This window comes from Lacerta agilis, chromosome 5 (genome assembly GCF_009819535.1).
Source record: "Lacerta agilis isolate rLacAgi1 chromosome 5, rLacAgi1.pri, whole genome shotgun sequence".
In the NCBI taxonomy this organism is placed as follows: Eukaryota; Metazoa; Chordata; class Lepidosauria; order Squamata; family Lacertidae; genus Lacerta; species Lacerta agilis.
Window position 1 is genome coordinate 24,322,961 of NC_046316.1, and position 19,424 is coordinate 24,342,384.

The 19,424-nt window shown below is 39.3% G+C and overlaps 1 protein-coding gene across 1 annotated transcript in view; it reads left to right on the forward strand.

Moving 5' to 3' along the window:
• Positions 1–19,424, forward strand: part of REEP3 (receptor accessory protein 3) — a 29,738-nt gene extending 10,314 nt beyond the window's left edge. Inside the window, exons 2-8 of the mRNA XM_033148933.1 lie at positions 3,814–3,886; positions 10,890–10,966; positions 11,273–11,393; positions 11,570–11,683; positions 16,598–16,748; positions 17,015–17,166; positions 19,085–19,424. Coding sequence (XP_033004824.1) covers positions 3,814–3,886; positions 10,890–10,966; positions 11,273–11,393; positions 11,570–11,683; positions 16,598–16,748; positions 17,015–17,166; positions 19,085–19,141 — 745 coding nt within the window. The 3' untranslated portion in view covers positions 19,142–19,424. The remainder of the gene's footprint in view (positions 1–3,813; positions 3,887–10,889; positions 10,967–11,272; positions 11,394–11,569; positions 11,684–16,597; positions 16,749–17,014; positions 17,167–19,084) is intronic.

Genomic DNA, 19,424 nt, shown 5'->3' on the forward strand with positions numbered 1-19,424 from the left:
AAAGAACAGCCATCTGGTGATTTAAAGCATGTTTCGCCAGACTGCCATGGCAACCAAGTATTAAACAGTATGTAGCTATTTGAGTTTAGAAAAACAGATTCCTCATTGAAAGAAAGTGACTCCTAAAGCCTGACTGTTCTGATGAAGTGAACTCGCTAACATAACCTTACTAGGGAGATGGATCCCCTGTTTTGGAGACTCACAACATGAACTATAGTAGATTCTGAATGTTCTTTTCTATTACATTATAACAGGGAACATTTCCTTATGGGCATTTGACTTCCCTACATGCCCTTAGTTACATTAGTGTTTGGCTCAGTCAGAGTTGCTGTCTTCTTTCTTCACTAGGCTTCCTATTTGACTTAGTGCTGGTTCAGGGGGTTTATGCCTGGCATTGGGCAAATAGGAAATATTAGGGATTCTGAAGGGCTGTCACTCATCCTGCAGGTCAACTGCCTTCCTGTCTGGGCTGATGGATGTGGCATTTTGTTTTTCCAAATGTGAAGCTTTAGCACAATTTCTGGCCTGAGTGTGCTGGATAACACTCTGTTTCCAAGCTAATTCAAGTGCTGCTTTTGACTTTTAACGCCTTATGAGGCTTGGGACCCTATATGTAAAGGGACGCCTTTCCCTGTATGAACCCGCCCAGTTACCAAGGTCATCATCTAAGTCCCTTCTCTACGAGCCACCTCTAAGAGAGATCTGGAGAATGGCAATGAGAGAACAGACTTGTTCTCTAGTTTGGCACCAGGCAAAATCTTTGGGCAACACCTTTGATATGATATTGTATTATTAATTCTGCTTCTACTATATTAAAGATGTGATTTTATTACTGTGGATTGTATTCAACCAAATCATTGTACTAGCTGAACCCAGCACAACTATGCCCACTAGCACAATAGGACTTCTTCCTCCCTCCCCCCAAGCAACCCCTCACCCTTCCCAAACTCTCCTCGAGAAACGCTTACACTGGCAGTATGATCTCCTTATTGCTACATTTAATACAACCTTGCATTTTTACTTGGTTCTAAATCACTTTGAGACCTTTGTTGTGGGAAGCAGTATATAAATTAACCTAACTTTACAAAGACATGAATGCGATACTGGTATAATAACCCTTTCACATCTACAGTTGAGTTTCTTGCCATGATTGTGTGCCTACCTTGTTATTGGTTTGTCTGCTGCCAGAGTTATCTTCATTGCAGGCTGCTTTCATGCTTTCAGTATATAGAGAACTGCATGTTGTAGAATGACTAGATATGTAAAACCCCACACTTCAATTTGAATATAAATATTTATTACATTTGATGAATGTATATTCTTTTTAGAAATCTGTCTCCATTCCAGAGAAAGCACTATGTTATATAAAGCTGGAGAAATGAAACAACCATGAACTCCAACGGCACTACATACATTTGTAAACAAGTCTATTAATTAAAAAGCAGTGTGTAATATAATTAGAATCAGATGAAACAGTTTGGATGAAAATGGTTTTTTATTTAATGCCAGCTAAAAGTCAACGTAGTGTCTTCAATATAAAAATCAAGCATTTTTTGTCTTTGTACGATGTTTTGTTAATCAAACTGTGATATAGCTTATTTTACAGTACTGCTGCCCCTAGTATAATCCCAGAGCCTTTGCTACAGTGCATACAATAGTTAATATAAATATGAGTATTTATGCCTACAGAAATACTTCATTCATCCAACTAGCTTGGAGTACCGAAGTCATCAGATAAATAGACAATATTCCCTCATAGGACTACATTTGCTACATAGTTAACAAATGATACCTCTGTGAATAATTGGGGCGAGTGTGTATGTACATGCACAGCTGTAATGTACTAGAATCTCTCCTCGTTACAAATATCTGTAAAGACATGCAGGAAAAGAAAATAAAGCTCTCTGAGCCAAACCTTTCCCTTTGCCAAATATGTTAAGTGATAGATGAACAGATTTGTTTACCTTCATGCATTTCTATTATTTGTAGTTGTAGCACATTCATGAAGCTTCCTTAACTACAAATGCTGAAATTTGGGTCCCCTCCAAACCGGAACTAAAATTTTGCAATCATTTTCCAGCATAAACAGTTTTCAGGGTGCTGCAGAAAGAATGATTGCAATAATTTTTGCATTGGTTTGGAATAGCCTCCGTAGCAAAACATGGGGTTTGCACTGCAAAACAGACAATGTTGGGTTTGGGGGTGATACCTATGACCCCCAGTTTGAGTATCAATTGCTCAGTTTTTAGGGTGCTGCAAAATGTGGGGTTTGTGCTGCAAAATGCTACAAAAAATTGCAAAACTTTGGCACCAGTTTGGAGGGGATGGGGGCGGTTTAGTTAATGGAGCTGATTTTTAACTATGTCATAGTTTGCCTGAAACAAATAAGATTTGTGTTTTGTCTAGCTTCAAAGTAGTTATTCTAGGTTTTCTATCTTTGTTATGTGTAATAGAGAAAACTTCTATATTCTTGTGCTACCTATTAAATTCTACCTTAAGAGCTCTGCAGGTCATATACCATATTTTTCGCGCCATAGGAGGCACCGGACCATAGGGCGCACCTCATTTTTAGAGGAGGAAGCAAGATTTTTTTTTTCTGGTTTTCCTCCTCTAAAAGCCCTGGTTTTTTGAGGATCAGCTAAAAGTTTTGCAGCTTTTTTTGCAAAGGGTAAAACCCTGTTTTTTTGAGGATCAGCTAAAAGTTTTGCAGCTTTTTTGCAAAGGGGGAAAAGCAAAGCTCCTTTTGCAAAGGGGGAAAAGCAAAGAGGAAAAGCCCCATTTTTATGGGGTTCAACTCACATTTCTGAAAAATCTTAAGGAAAGGGAGCGGTTTCTACTGTTTCCAGACAGATAATCTAATCAGCCAGTCACATGTCCTGGGGAAACAACAACCTCCCTCTGCAGCACATTCAACAAAGGAGGGCGGGGCTGAAAGGGAGCCTGGACTCTTATCTCTCTCCCCATCTCTTGCAGATCAGCTGCTGAGCAGGGGCCTTTCAACACCCCCTTTTTTCTTTGTAAAATAAAAAGCACAATCTGCTTTTGGCCCCTGGGCAATTCAGCTCCAGGGACCACCACTCGCTCCATAAGACGCACAGGTATTTCACCTTACTTTTTAGGAGGGAAAAAGTGCCTCTTATGGAGCGAAAAATATGGTAAATCACTTGCACTGCTGGCAACAGCCAGTTGAATGGTTTAGCTCCCAATGCCAAAGCCACTGGGGAAAATCCAAATGTGTGTTTCTGTAGGAAATATGCAAGTCTTATTGCAGATTGTGTAATGGGGTAATCTGTATTAAAAGTCTAATAGATTAAATTATGTTTGCCAATATTTTCAGGGTGTTTTTTTTTTAATAAACTCACTATGCAGAACAAGAAATGTGTATATGACTGAATTTTAAATACTTCCTTCTTAATCAAAGCAGCCAACCTTAAAGATATGCATCAAAGACAATCTCCAGTCAACTAATTTTTTGACCGAAGAAATAATATTTGGGAAGTATTTCATTTTGAAGTTAAGAAGGGCGAATTACACAGGCCAATCCAATGCAATATACAGAGACCATAGGCAGGATTATGTTGGAACCTTTGTTAAGATTGGTTCACAAATTAGCACTGAAATAGACGGATGGGATAGTCCTGTTACTGAAGCAGTTGTTCATTAGGTTATCTTGTGTTGTCAAAGTTTGCTTTTGAAGTTACTGGAAAAACTAGTTTATCTCTTTTTGTTTGTCATGCAATATTACAGATTCATTGCTTATTTATTGTGCCCTTCTTGTCAGACCTAAATACTTTTATTTCCCACCCCCATCAGGCTGGTTTTTGGAATGCTGTATCCTGCATATTATTCATACAAAGCAGTGAAGACAAAAAACGTGAAGGAATACGTAAGTTTTGTTGCGCTATTTTTGCATTACTGAGTTGCATTTGTGGTGTGATACAACACAGCTTCATCAAAAGTCATACGGTCTCAAATTCAGTAGCGGTGTGTTTGGTGATGCTGCTGCTTACTTGAATGGGGCTGGGACCAGCACCAAAACTCCCATTGTTCTAGACGTGTTTTGCGACAGGGAATTTCATTAATGCAAGCAATTTCTGAGCTTGGGGCACAGTACTGCACCTAAGATTTCAGGTTAAAGCTCCTACTGCTGGAAGGAAAGGAGGACCTTTTTCTGCCTCCCCACTTCCAGCCACTCTCTGAAGACTGGAGAAGGGACCCTCATAAGAATATTAGAGGGGCGGGCAGGGAGAGTGGTGCAGTCTTCAGATGAAGACTAGACCATGTGAAAAATGAACATAAGGTTTTAGCTGCAGTTCATTCATTTTCAGCTTTGTATTCTTGTTGTAAAAAAATGTGTCTAGACACTCCATTGCGGTGCCCATAACCTAGGTTTAGGCTCCATTTAGCTCCTAGCTTTCATATCTCAGCTTCTAACACTGGCTGGGACATGACAGCAATGAGCAGTTGCACCAGCAGAAGTGGTGGATTGATGATGGCAGTCCCAACCGGGGCAACTGCATGGTCCCAATCTTTCTGCTCAAAAGTAAGGACCGCTGAATTCAGGCTTACTCTTAGAGAAAAATGTTTAGGATTGCAGCCTTAGTTGAACTTAATGAAAGAGATCTTTGTTCACCTACTGAAGCAGAAACTTTTTCATGTCTCCTGCTTAAGAAAAAAAAAAGATTAGAATCTGTTCTGTTACAGCCAGTTAAACTTGAAGTGGAAGGCAGTGAGGTAACTATTTCCAATGTGTGCCTTGACTGAAATTGGAACCCTGCAAATATGCAGTTTCTTAAGTTGTATTATGTCCAATTTTATGAGACTGTCTTTATGTAGTCGAATGAGTTGGAATATGTGATCTTCTGCCTCTAGTGGTGTTCTCTTTTTAGATTCTGTGTTTTTTGGGGGGTGGGCTTGTTTGTATGTCTTTTTCAATGCAGCTGTCTATTCCTCTCCAGGAACAACCCCCCTTCCAGTTTGAGAAATGGGCATCTGAAGCTCTCCTTCAAAACAAGGGAGTCAGAATTGTTATCACCTTGGTTGAATCATGTTGAGAACACGTTTTCTCCACACAGCCTTCACAAAACATTAAAGTTTGACAAATTTAGTTAGAGCAGATTGTATGTCCTTGAAGGTGAGATTACACAGGAAACTATTCTGGAGGTGCTCTTTTCATCCCTTGGATGTTGTTTTACAAGAGAATAAACACTTTGACAGCCTCATCCGAGATAGCAGAGAGCTGACAAATCTTCTCCAATCTAGGAAGATTGAAGGTCTTTGATTCTTGTGACCCCTACCAAGTGGTTTTTAAAGTTTAAAACAACATTTTGTAGAAGTTGTATATTCTTGCTTGAAAAATTAATTGAAATGCTTCCCTGCTTTGCATTTGAGATTTTCTCTACAACTTTACTGTGGTTCAAATTCTCAAAAGGCAAGCCCAAACTATTTTTAAAAAACAAAGATTTATCACCTGTTAATTACTATTAGAACTTCAACCAACACAATCTATATACAGATTAGGCAGGAATTTAGAAGACAAGGCAAGCATATGCTTTGGTCTTGTTAGGATGTCTTACTAAGTTTTCATTGTTCACTTAATAATCGCGGATATGCATGAGTGGAGTTCAACCACATATAACCCCTTTCCTGCTTCTATAGTCTTCCTTTACATGGGTAGCAAAAACACCCCGGGATTCAGTACAGACATTATTTTCAGTTACGTCTGAACTGGGAACTACGGCACAATGCTTCCAAACAAGCCAGGAATATAAGCCAGTTTTTTATTTGGAAGTACTTCACCATGGTTCCCTGTTTCAACACTGTAAATACTGCACATTGCCGTTATTTGAACTAGTATCTGTATATTGGGGATGGCGAAACCTTAGCCATCCAGATGTTGTTTGACTATAGCTCCAGTCACGGCTGGCCATTGGCCATGCTGGTTGGGGTTGATGGAAGTTAGTTGCCAGCAACATCTGGAGGTTCCCCATCTTGCTATATATGATTGTATGAGCATGGCTAATGAGATGAGGCCAGCAAAACCTTCCGCATGTGAAACTGAATTATTGCTTTAACTTGCCATGTGAACTTTAGTTCCTCGAGACTGAATTAGCAAGCCTGTCATCCAGGATGTTGAGTTTGTAATTGCCCCAAGCAGGCACTGCTTAAAATACTGAATTATTAAACGAGTTCTCTAAGGAAGAATGTCTCTTTGTTTAAAACAGACTCTCTTCCACAAATCCCCTTTCCACTAGTAGTTTAGTTCAAATAATTATTGGTAATGCATGAACATAATAATGTTAACTTCTCAAATGTAATTATCAACACCTGGCATTTAAAGCTTTTTACCCTTAAGTTCCCCCCTTAAGTATATATAAAATGGAATAATATAAGTACAGAGGATAGAGACTGAAATTCATGAGACTTTAAGTTTTTGAGTTTGGTAAAGAGTTGGCATTGTTACTTTTCTTGCAAGAGTCACAACCTAACAACATCTGGAAGGCCATAAATTATCCTCTCCTGCAGCAGTACATCTAATCTTCATTGCTCTAAGTTGATGATATAAATATAAACATTCATATTTATATATTTTCTTAAGTGTACATCTCACCTTTCTTCAGTCATGGAACCTGTGGTTCCTAGGTGGTCATTTTTCCAAGTCTTATGCCTTCAGGGCACACCCTAGCACATGCATGTGGACATTTCAGTTTTTTAATTCAGAAATCATGCGTTAATAAGCAAATATGTCTTCCGTCAGAATATAAATTCTTGACACCTGAGAAAAAATCTTCATGTTTACATATTTCTAAAAAATCTGATTTGATTCCCTTTAGGAGATAATCTTTGTTGATATGGTCTTTTTATGGATAGTATGTTAGTATGCATTAATAAAGGATTTTTCATTGCCCCAAATGATCAGAAACATTCTTTTTAGCCCTGCAAAGAACACTTTACCAATAAATAATTTTTTTAAAAAAATTGTGCAACCCGCAAAACATGGCTCCATGGAGTCATCAGGGCAGTGTTCAAAACTCCCATTGTTCTAGGCGTGTTTTGCGACAGGGAATTTCATTAATGCGAGCAGTTTCTGAGCTCTGGGTACAGTACAGCACCTAAGGTTTCAGATTAAAACTGCCACTGCTGGAAGGAAAGGAGGGCCTTTTTCTGCCTCCCCACTTCCAGCCACTCTCTGAAGACTGGAGAAGAATATTAGCGCAGCAGACAGGGAGAGTATGGCTTTGTTTTTTTGCAGTCTTCAGATGAGGACTAGACCATGTGAAAAATGAACATAGGTTTTAGCTGCAGTTCATTCATTTTCATTTTCATTCATTTTGTATTCTTGTTATAAAAAAGTGCACCTAGACACTCCATTGCGGTGCCCATAACCTAGGTATAAGGTGCCATTTAGCCCCTAGCTTTCATACCTCAGTTTCTAACACTGCACTAGGATGATTAACATGCCAGTGAATTACCCTTAAGTTTTAGAGCTAAACCATTTCCCCCTGTGTCCTCTGCTGTTCTTAACAATTTCCTCTGCATTAAAGCATTCTGATCAGCCTATGGAAGTTCACATGAAGGTCATTTTTTTTTTCAGATGAAGACAGTCCATCAGTGTAGTAACTTCAGCTGGCATGTACACTAATTTAACTCTGTTCACTCGTGCTTAAAATACTCTCTAATTCCTTTGGGAATTAAGCTTAGGATATCATCACATGACTGGTGTTCTGTTCAGTCTGAAATGCTAAGAAATCTGTCTGAACCTGAGGAATTTCAAAAAATAAAGTGAGCAAAGTTTGCTACAAGGGAAAATACATCTATGAGTTCCAATGGTGCAGTTTTAGAATTGATTACATAAGGCTGTCAGCCATCTAGTAAAGGTAAAGGGACCCCTGACCATTAGGTCCAGTCGCGGACGACTCTGGGGTTGCGGCGCTCATCTCGCATTACTGGCTGAGGGAGCCGGTGTACAGCTTCCGGGTCATGTAGCCAGCATGACAAAGCCGCTTCTGGTGAACCAGAGCAGCGCACGGAAACGCCGTTTACCTTCCCGCCAGAGCGGTCCCTAGCATTCTGCTCAGCCTACTTGCACTTTGATGTGCTTTCAAACTGCTTGGTGGGCAGGAGCTGAGACCGAGCAATGGGAGCTCACCCCATTGCGTTGATTCAAACCGCCAACCTTCTGATCGGCAAGCCCTAGGCTCAGTGGTTTATCCCACAGTGCCACCCGCATCCTAATAATATGCATACAATTGTTCAATTGGGTGATTAAGTAAGTTTACATATCAAAAATAAAAACATGTCCTTGCTGATTAAACCCCCCCCCCCCCGCTAGTTAATTGGCTAAAGATATGCCATATTTTTCTGTGTTTTACACGCCACTGTGTATAAGATGCCCCCTATTTTTGGGGACTCAAAATTAAGAAAATGGGGGAGATTGCCCCCGTATATAAGACTACCCCCCTTTTAACATTATTTTTTAGTTAAAAAAAAACCTAGTCTTATACATGGAAAAGTACGGTAATTAATTGATCTACAATGTAAATTACAACTTGTAGTTTTACAAAAGCTTTTTTTTTTAGTTTAGCTCTGAAAATTGTTTTTTTCCCTTTCCTTTTTTAAATTCAGTAGTACTGTGTCTGTTTCAATTTTTTTGTATTTTAGTATGGTGGCATTTTGATATGGTCTGCCTTGTAGAGAACTGGGATTAGAAGTGTCAGGCTAATAAGCTAGAGAAAAATGTTTTGCTCCAAAAAATTCTACTTCATGCATTTGGAAGCAGGATAACTTCATAGAATATTCTCACAACCTGACTTGGAGAATTGCTTTTTAAACAACTAGAGCATAACTTTTATTATAAATTGAAATCCAGCACTTACTTATGTATTTCTTTGTTTTAACGGGGAAATGGCATCTGGCTATTTTTGTAGTGGTTTGTATAGCAATAGTTAGCAATAGATCCTGTCTGGTAACTGCTCTAAATTACCAAGTATGACATAAATGTGTGTAGGAAATGTAAAAGAGACAGATTAAAATATCCTATGGGAACAAATCCTTGGTCTTAATACTGCAGTTCATTTTTCAAGCGGCAAAAATAGTGACTACAGACACTTTTCTTGCCCATCACATGCTTTGAGAATCTGTGCTCTCTTTAAAAGCACATTTTAAAGAAGACTCCATGGCATTTCATCCAGTCTGTGCTTCTGCATTCAGATTCTTTTGTCTGGTTCACTTACTGATCACATTTGGATGACTATACAGTGGTACTTCAGGTTACAGACGCTTCAGGTTACAGACGCTTCAGGTTACAGATTCCGCTAACCCAGAAATAGTACTTCGGGATAAGAACTTTGCTTCAGGATGAGAACAGAAATTGTGTGGCGGAAGTGTGGTGGCAGCAGGAGGCCCCATTAGCTAAAGTGGTACCTCAGGTTAAGAGCAGTTCAGGTTAAGAACGGACCCCCAGAACGAATTAAGTTCTTAACCTGAGGTACCACTGTATATTCACTTAGGTTGAGATTTGAACAAGATTCACCCATACATACACCCTTTTCCTGAGCTGTGATTTAGATCAGGAAGTCTCTAAGCACACTTTCCCCTTTCTTTAGAACAGGGAGACCATGCCTATCAAGTTCAGAACAAGTCAAAACCTTGAAACTATGGTTCAAAACTGTTTTAAAGAGTCTGTCTTGTTCCAGAATCAGTAAATGGGTAACTGGTTAGAGAATGTGGTTCAATCACAGTTCATGCAAAGGCGTTGTATGCACAGGCCACAGACGTATTTAGAGAAGGGCTATAGGAGAGCATGTTTTGTTTGCAGCAAGTCGTAGGTAGAGCTAGGAAAGACTTGCACCTGAAACTATGGAAAGCTACTGCCAGTCTCTATAGAGTCAGTGGGTCAGTGGTGGAACAATGATTTGGATTGGTGTAAGGCAGGTACTTGTGTTTCTGTGTCTTATTAAAGCAAGATAATGAACTTCTGAACTAGATTGGAACATGGTATCATTCAATGAGTGGAGCATGCCAGCAGAAGTGGATATTTTGCTCATAAATGATAAGCCTACCCACTGGAGCGAGGGGTAGCTCCGATTAGCCTCTATATAGGATGCTGGAGGTCTCAAAATGAACACAGGCAATAGGACCCAGCTAAACCACTGTAATCTTTGCAATGATCTGGTTGCTTGCTAAAGGCTGGAACTGTTGGACTGTATAGATTGACATAGGTTATATTATAGCTATTGGCTCCGTAACAGTCCTGTGATACAAAATGAGTAGGGTTCCATCTGACACTAAAACAAAATTATCAGAACTCTCACAAAATTAATTTGACACAAAATTTTATTTTGGTGGAGATATCTATCTATCCTGTACTGTGTACTGCTACTGCCAACACTAGCTTAAATGGACATGTATCACTTTCTGCCGCTTGCTTAACTGGTGAGAATTATATTTAAAAGATTCTTAGTGGTGCTACTTTTCTGTTTTGTCTGCATAAAAGGCTAGATTATCTTTTTTGAAGAATGGGGTGGGGTGGTTTGCAAGCATGAGTCCCCATTTTAAGGAAAGTGATGGGATGGAGGGTATTTTCTTCTTGTTGTATGATTTAACTCATGGTAGTGAAACAATAGCTGCTTATTCCGAATAGGTTGTTTTGTTCCTTTTTGCGGCAGAAGTTGGTCAGGCTATCAGAGCAGCTTTGATTTAAGCTAGAGTAAAAGGGCCGTTTATCAGAAAGGTTCTGACTCTTAGCTGCTGCCTGCTACCTATGGTTCCCATCTTTCTAAAACATATGAATACAAGCAGCAAGTAAGCATAGTTTAAATCATTGCAAAATGTGTTCCTGTCACTGATGTATTGGAAATTAAAATGGTTGTCACATCTTTCCTTTTCAGGTGCGGTGGATGATGTACTGGATTGTGTTCGCTCTTTATACTGTTACTGAAACAATAACAGACCTAATGGTATCTTGGTAAGATATGTTTGGGTTCAGAGCATAATGTTACAATTACAGCTGTGTTTTGACATATTGTAATATATAGTGTCACATACCCCTTATCCGAATTATCCTATGCTAGTTCTGAAAAAGGTAGAGCTATAAAATAGCAATAATATGTAAAACTAGATTAAGGATTATAGATAACTAAAGTAAAGCCAAAAAAAGCTTTTGCTTAAAACCTGTTATTATTCAATATCATCTAGAGCTTTATGATCTAGAAGGAATGTACCTGTTTCTAAAATAACAGAACCCAATTTTGAATTCTGATTCGTTTTGCAGGTTTCCATTGTACTACGAGCTGAAGATTGCATTTGTTATTTGGTTGCTCTCTCCATATACGAGAGGGGCAAGTTTAATATATAGGAAGTTTCTTCATCCTCTTCTTTCTTCAAGAGAAAGGGTGAGACATTCCTCTTGTTTGTGGTTTTAAAATAATTTATTCCATAATATAAAAAATTTAATGCAATTGGGGTGGGGTGGGAAGGAGAAACTTGCATTAGTACTTCGTATTTAATACTGAGAATGTTATGTCAAATTAGATTAATGTCCACACTGTTTGCCTGTTTTCCCCCTTAGGAGATTGATGAATATATTGTGCAAGCCAAAGAACGTGGTTATGAAACAATGGTTAACTTTGGTAAACAAGGCTTAAATTTAGCTGCTACTGCTGCAGTGACCGCAGCTGTAAAGGTAAATATTACTTAACCATTCAGTATAAAAATACATTGCGTATTAAGTTGCATAACTTTTTTCTAACAGCATGTTCTAAAAGTATGTCCTCTCTTAAACACTAGTTATATTATGATTTTTTTTAAAAATAGTGAAGATGACCCTTTCTTTCTCTCTTGTTGCCTTTTCTTGCTGGTAATCACACTCCATAGGATTTCTGGCTTCTTTCTGCTGTTTTCCTTCAAGCAAGTTGAGGTAATTGTTCATGGAAATTAAAGCATGAAGCAGTGCTACAGTACATATGAGTTGGCAAATTAATATGAATCCCCACTGAATTCTGTTTACCTTTTTAGAATAAAATATTAATTCACTACATGAACTTGAACCATAACTGTTCTTGCTTAGAGTTGTGTGATATTAGAAAACATTAATTTAATTGGGCTGCTGCACTTGGACTCAAAAGGTGCTCCTGACTTTCTGTGACGTGTCTAAGTAATAAGCTTCTCTGCTCTTCCTGTAATTCAGGCGTGTAGCTAATGGACACTAATGAAGTCAAAATTTGTAACTACAGCAATATAAAAGGAGAATCTATACACTTCCAATCAAAGATGTGCTTAGAATAAATAGGACAAGATAGGTTGAACAAGATGGACATTGCCTGCAGTAAATTTCCATGCATAGTGAAGGGTAGCTTCCTCTATTCTCCCTGTCTTTCATATTTCTAGGAAGTTATAACTGAAACTAGTAGAAATGTAACCTTCCTAATACTTGTAGCAATGCTTTGTAGACAGTTTTACCAGCAGTCAATGGATCAGAAACAAAAAGGTAGTGGAAATACTTCAAAATATACTTAAAGCTAACAGTGCCCCTGCTTGTCAACTTGCCGATCTGGCTAACTTTAAAGAGGTATCTTTAAAGAGCAAATCCCCTGCCCTTCTGTTTCACTTTCCTCAAGATGAATGAAATCTCAGAACAAAAAAAGTGAACATTTAAACAGTCAGATTCACATTAGATATTACAAGAGAAACAAAAACAAACCAGAGCAGGAAAAACCAGCTTGCAGCAAGAAATGGATATGTCAGAGCAGTCAGGCTGAAATCCTTCCTAAAAAAGCCAGATGAACCTGGTGCCAGAAGCATAAGTTTCTGAAACCCTAAGGAGAGTATTCTATAAAATTGACACTGCAGCCCCGAAGGCCTTACTCGTAGCAGATACCTGATGAACTTCAGCTGGCAGCAGGACACTGAACATAGCCTTAGATCAAGAGTGGGAAACCTTTGACCCACCTGAGGTTTCTGAACTAAAACTCCCCATCAGACTTAGCTAGCATAGCCAGTGATCAGGGATGATGGGAGTTGTAGTGCAGCAGTATCTGGAAGGCTACAGGTACCCCATTTCTAGTCTAAAACTTTGCATATGAGTGGAAATGTCTGTACAGCAGTTCAGTGGCCCATGCTTTTGGGTTTGATGTGCTAAGAATAATTGAGAATGTTACCACTCCTCATGGAGTGCTGCCAAGCGAAAAGCTTTCAAACAGCCATAATCTGTGTGTTCGAGTTTAGGCAGTGGGATAACATTTGAACTGGTTGTCAGATATTCTTGGTAAACAACTACTCAAATTCTGCACATGGCCATTTTATTCAGGAAATAGCTATTGCTTTAATTTGCCATTCTTAGGAAAAATTGCTTGACTCCTTAAGGCCTCGGTTGATCAAATCATGCCTGTCTTTGGCATATGTGGACTCACACTCACATCTGCACCAGGGAGAGAGTATGTGAGCGCATGACTTGCTGTGGCTCTTTTTTATTTTAAATTATGGCTTAGTGCTATGTCTACCTCATCAGTTCTTTCTGAATTGGCAGTAGCTTGGTTTGATGTGACCACTGTGTTTTTAGAAACACAGAGAAACCACACATCCAGGATTTCCTAAGGCTGAGACATGAGACCTAACCTTCCTCTCTTGAGTCTTGATCAAGGCAGGATTTTCCTGAACCTTGGAGCTCAATTTATTGAAAGAAAACAATAATGTAGGGTCATAATGTTCAGCTTTCGTCCTATTTGGCTTGTTTATGGCTTCCATTTTTGCTGTACCTGCTATTCCCAGGGTTTTATTTCCTCAACTTCAAACACTGCAAACTGCTGATGGTATGCAGCCAAAGCAGCTTCTCACTTCGCTTTCATATGTAGTATTTTATATTTGGCCATGCTTTGTCTATTTACTCTTATCCTGAGAACTAGCTGTCTAATGAAGACCATTATATTTCCAAATACATAATTTATTGTTCTGAGATTATTCCTCTGCTGGTTTATCTAAAGAGGATCATAATCGCCTTTGGTTACTGCCAATTTGTAGCTTTTTGCTCAAGGATAAAGATTTGTCTGACCATTTATACCATGTTTCAGATCTATATTTAAATAGGCTATTATATGTCATGCAACCTCTATGGATGCTACTACTAATGTGTTGACAGCTGAAAACAAGAAAATGAATGGTATAAGGCTGCTTTGTCAGCCATAACTGCAGCCCTTTGTTAAACTAAATATCTCCCAAATGAGCTTGAAAGGATTGCTGGTCCTATTAGTGAATTAATTCACATGGACAGAACTTCTTAATATACCACATATAAGTTTTACAGCAAGGAAATTGCTGTGTGCTTAAAATAAATAAGGAAAAGGTAACTTGTATGAGCTTGCATGCTTAAGTGTAAATTCAGTAATTATATTTTAATAAAATTTGGAACTTTATGGCCAGGATATTGTATCAGATGGAATGGATATATGAGGCACAGTTGGGTTGGCTGCATTAAAGATCCTATATGACAGGACGACACAATTAAAGGCAGTATAGGATAGGAAGCTAGTTGTGTCAAAGATGCTGTTCCTTGACAACTGGAGGCCTATAAAAGCTGGAGAGCTGTAAAAATTCTCATGGTAAGTGCATAATTACAACACTATTTTTAATAGAAGATTGGGGCTCATTCATATAGAAATTGTGATCCAGATCCTAAATAGAATTTCACAAAAATGAGTAATCTGGGTTGGGTATTTGAAATGGTCCTGACTTACACTTAAGATGGAGGGAAATGCTTTTAGTCAAGAATGCTGTTTCTAACAGTAACAAGCCGAATGCTTCCAGGAATCCCACAAGCAATTCATTGAAAGCAACAGCAACAATGCCTCTGAACATTGAGGCTCCATTTAGCTGTGGTAGCCAGGATCCATTGATAGACCAATTTTTCATGATTTTGTTTAATCCCTCTTTTAAAGTCATCTAAGCTAGTAGCTATAACTGCATATTATGGCAATCAGTTCCATAAATTGAGAGTTGTGTATGAAGTACTTTCATGTGTTCTGTATCTACAAAGTAGTTACATTACAGGGGACTCTTTGCACACCCAATACAGTGGTACCTCTGGTTGCATATCCTTCAGGATGTGAACGTGGCAAACCCAGAAGTATTTTTCCAGATTTCGACATGTGCACATGTGCAGAAATGGTCTAGTGCCCCGTGCACATGCGCAGAAGCGGTCCATCCAGTTGCGGAAACCTTGGGATCTGACTGGATCTCTGGAACGGATCCTGTCCGCAACCGGAGGTACCACTGTGCTGACTATCTGGGCAAATACATGTGGCACGTAGTGCAAAACACTGAATACTGTACTTCTACCGGCTTTCTACTTAACATTTTAACTGCTGATTTTCTGCATTGTCTTACTAGTACACTCTGTCACTTTGGCTTCTACGACTTGGATGGATCTCATGATAAACCTTGTTAATTACTATAGGAATGAGACTGTCCAATCCTCAAGACTTGTGCATTCCCACCACCACCACTTCTAGTGCAGCTGTATGAGGAGCAAATCAGAAACTTTTGTTCTGATTAACCACAGTTTAGTGTTTCCTCTGAACCCTAAACTACAATTAATCTGAAACTCTGGCTAGATTTGAAACAAGCTGTTTTGTTTCAAACCAACCATGGCTAAAATTAACCACAGTTTGCTGGGTTTGGGCAGCGCAACAAGTGGCAGTTAATCTAAAATGGAAGTGAAAGTTTCCAAAAACCTTCTTACAGCCATGCCAGAGGAAAATGCAGAGGAAAGAGCCTCAAGCTTGTATATGCACAGGCTTGTTCACATTATGGTAAAGAAGGGGTTGCCAACCTTTTGGGCCCTGGGACACGTTTGTATTGCAGGTGCTACATGCACTTGCATGCTTCAGCCCTGTCTTGCGCATGTGTGCGCACGCACACGCGCGCACACACACACACACTCCCCTACCCCATCCTTTTTTATAAAAAAAATGTGTCACTTGGAAGCATTGCTAGATAAGAAATCTTATTTGTTGCATTCAAAACTGTCAGCTTGCCCAGGACTTTTCATGCCCCTCATAATTATTTAAGGTTGGCAAGGGATAGAGTTTTTCCAGGTGTACTTTTTGCAGCTCCATTTCCGTAGAGGCACTTGTACATGTGCTATACTGCAGTAGTTACAGCACGATCAGGAATAAGCTCCAGTGATTTCAATGAGAATTATTCAGTGGAAGATGTATGTAGAATTGCGTTGTCACTCCCTTAATCCACAGTTGGGAGTGTAACAGTACAGTTCAGCTCTAATACAAAATTGGAAAACCTCCATTTGCGCAGAACATAACTTTTAACATACAGTCAAGATCTGACATTATTTTTAAAGTGAGAATGTGATTTTATAAATTGGTCTACTAGTGTAAATTTTGTATTATGCAAGTTTAAGTTTATGCTTAAGCAAAGTGCTACACAGAAGAACACAATATGCTGGATGGAAATAGAAGCACTGCATATAATGCCTTGTAATAGTACAATTTGGATTTTGACTACTGTGTTACAAATAAACTTTGAAAAAAATGATCCTTTTCCTCTTGAAACATTTCTCTTTCGCCTCCCCCCCTTAATTTTTCAGGGTCAAGGGGCAATAACTGAAAAGCTGCGGAGTTTCAGTATGCATGACTTAACAGCTATACAAGGTGATGAACCAGTGGGACAAAGACACTACCAAACATTACCTGATACAAAAAAGAGAACCAGAAGCTCCACCACCAATGAATCTTTAGGTTTGTATATTACTAAAAGAACTGGGATGTTTCTGTTTTTGCTAGATCAGGTGATAACTGATATTGGATATTGCCCATTAAATTTTGTATAAAGCAAGCAGTGGATGAATACAACCATGTTATTTTACTGGAAATTGAGAAAGCCTTGTTCCTGCAGATTTTACCAGGATAGCCCAGCTTTGTCTAGTCCCTAGTATTCACCTTATTTAATGATAATTTATACCAATGATTTATAATTTAACAAACTTTCAACTTTGCAATATCAGGTTACAATATTCCATTAAAAAAAGATTCTGAAGATGATAAAACAGATGAGGAGAGGGAAGGGACATATTCAGAGGATGAGACGTTCACTCAGAGAGGTCTCCGGCGAACACAAAGTATGAAATCGGTAAAAACTATCAAAGGCCGCAAAGAGGCAAGTACATCTCTACTTCGTAATATAAAGTTCTGTATTCAGATGGTACAAAGAAATAGAGCTGTATGTCATTTACATATCCGGACGTCGTTACAGGACTGTATACACAAAAACGTCTAGCCACAGGAATAGTTTTTTCCCTTGTGCCATCAAACTGTTGAATTTGTAGTTGTGTGCGGAAGGGAGGTCGGTTGGTGGTATGGGGTTCCTTTGCTGTGCTTTTGTATCATGAGGGGAATAGTGTTTGTATGAGGTACGTTTTCTTTACATTGCAATGTAGTTGAAACAAAATTCCAAGTATGATTGATACTTGGCCAATAAATTATTCCTTATTCCTTACATATTGGCAACACCTCACTCCAGATCTCCTGATGGACAGCAGTAACACACTCTCACTCCTGTTTGGTTAGGTTCAGATAAGAATTTATGCTATCTGCGCTCGAGCAGTTGATCTTCCTGTTTATCCCATGAAGGTCACTAGAGTACCAAAGCAACCTTCATGCTCCACAATGTTGGTGAGGGCACTTGAAAGCCATTTTGTTGACATCCCTTTGTGTCCTGCAGTTCAGAGCCCTGTTAGCCAGAAACCCTCTCAGACCATTCTACCCCCAGCAGAGTGGGGTAGCTGCTCCAGGCCATGTCTGTGACAATGGGCACATGACATAACACCTAATAAGCTGAATATTTCCAGCTTGCTCTGCAGCAAGAACCAGATCAAGGGAAATGAGTGTTTTATGCAGCTTTTTCCACGGTTGTTACTGACATCTTTTTGTTTTGCTGATCTTTTTGGTGGTTCTAAGGCTGCCTGGAAGAGAAAACTTTTTTTTAAAGCGTTTTATGCCTCTCTGGGGGAATATTTTGAAACATAACCTTTCTTTAAAAAAAACACGGTTTTATTAAAGCTGTTTCATAATACAAAAGGCCTTTAAATATTAACTGTTGGCTCATCATGCTACCATAGTTGGATGATCAAATTGTTATAATTCAAAAGGTGCATCTGGCAGTCTTCACCTATGAACTTTTTCTGAGTGGTGCACTGGTTGCCTTTTAACAGTAGTTACGCAGCCTTCCCCAGCATGATGCCCATGGGAATTGGAGTCCCAACAAAATCTGGAGGACACCAGCTTGAGGAAGGCTGGATTAAGCAATGGGGAGCCCCCTGCTCATTCTTTCTACTCCCTTCCCTCTCAGGACTGCATTCCCCCTACTCTTGTACCATAGGTCAGGGTAAGTTGGAACTGACTGAACATTTGGGTTCAACACCTGCTTAAAGAAAAGATGCTGAAATCCCTCTGAATTATGCTGAAGCTGGGAGGGGGGGAAATGTTTTCCCTAGGAGGGAGGGAGATTGCTGTTCCAGCAGTTGGCTCCGGATCTCTTTAATTGTGGTTTAAGTGACATTCACACAGCATTAATCTGTCCCAGCCTTCAAATATATTTGCTTTTATCTGTTCCTTCTTCATGTCCTGCTTTGCCAGGTTTTTCTGTTCAGTATTTTGTCAAATCATTCATATGCTAAGGGAACTAAAAATGGGAAGGGGGTGCAATAGCTCTTGATGAATGTACTGTTTGCATCAACCTTGTTGTTTGTTCTGTAGTGGTCATTTGGGGGTAACCAACATAGAATAATCCAGATGTTTTGGTCCACTATCAGCTGGCATGTTCAGAGATGGTGGGAGTTGTAATCAAACCACATGTGAAGGACACCATATTGGCTACCCTTGTGCACAGACTGGCAGTTTTTAAAGGCTGCTAACGATCTGAAGCTGTTTTTATTGCACATAATTGGATTAACACTTTCATTCATGTCCTTATGCTGGATTATATTCCTGACAGAAAATAAACAGCCAGTTTTACAAATTTTGCACCAGATTTTGCCCTGCGTATCTAAATCTTCCATGGCATTTTTTTCTTTCAGGTGCGGTATGGCTCATTAAAATACAAAGTGAAGAGAAGACCACAAGTGTTCTTCTAAATGATCTCCACAATTCAGCATGTCAAACTGCTATATTAGTTGCTTCCTGCAGGCCCACAATAGGGCCTGGTCCTGCATAGGACTTCCCCATTCTCTGAAGGGAAACACTTGGCACCCGTGTGGATTCCCATTGCCAGTGTAGAGCATTTCCTTGATCATTGAAGAGGAAGGGGAAAGCCCTGCATGCATGGAGCTCTGCGTGCATACCTGACTTAACTGGCCACTATGTTTAGGGATTATCCATTTCAATAATTCAGTCATGGTGGTAAGAATATATTGGTTT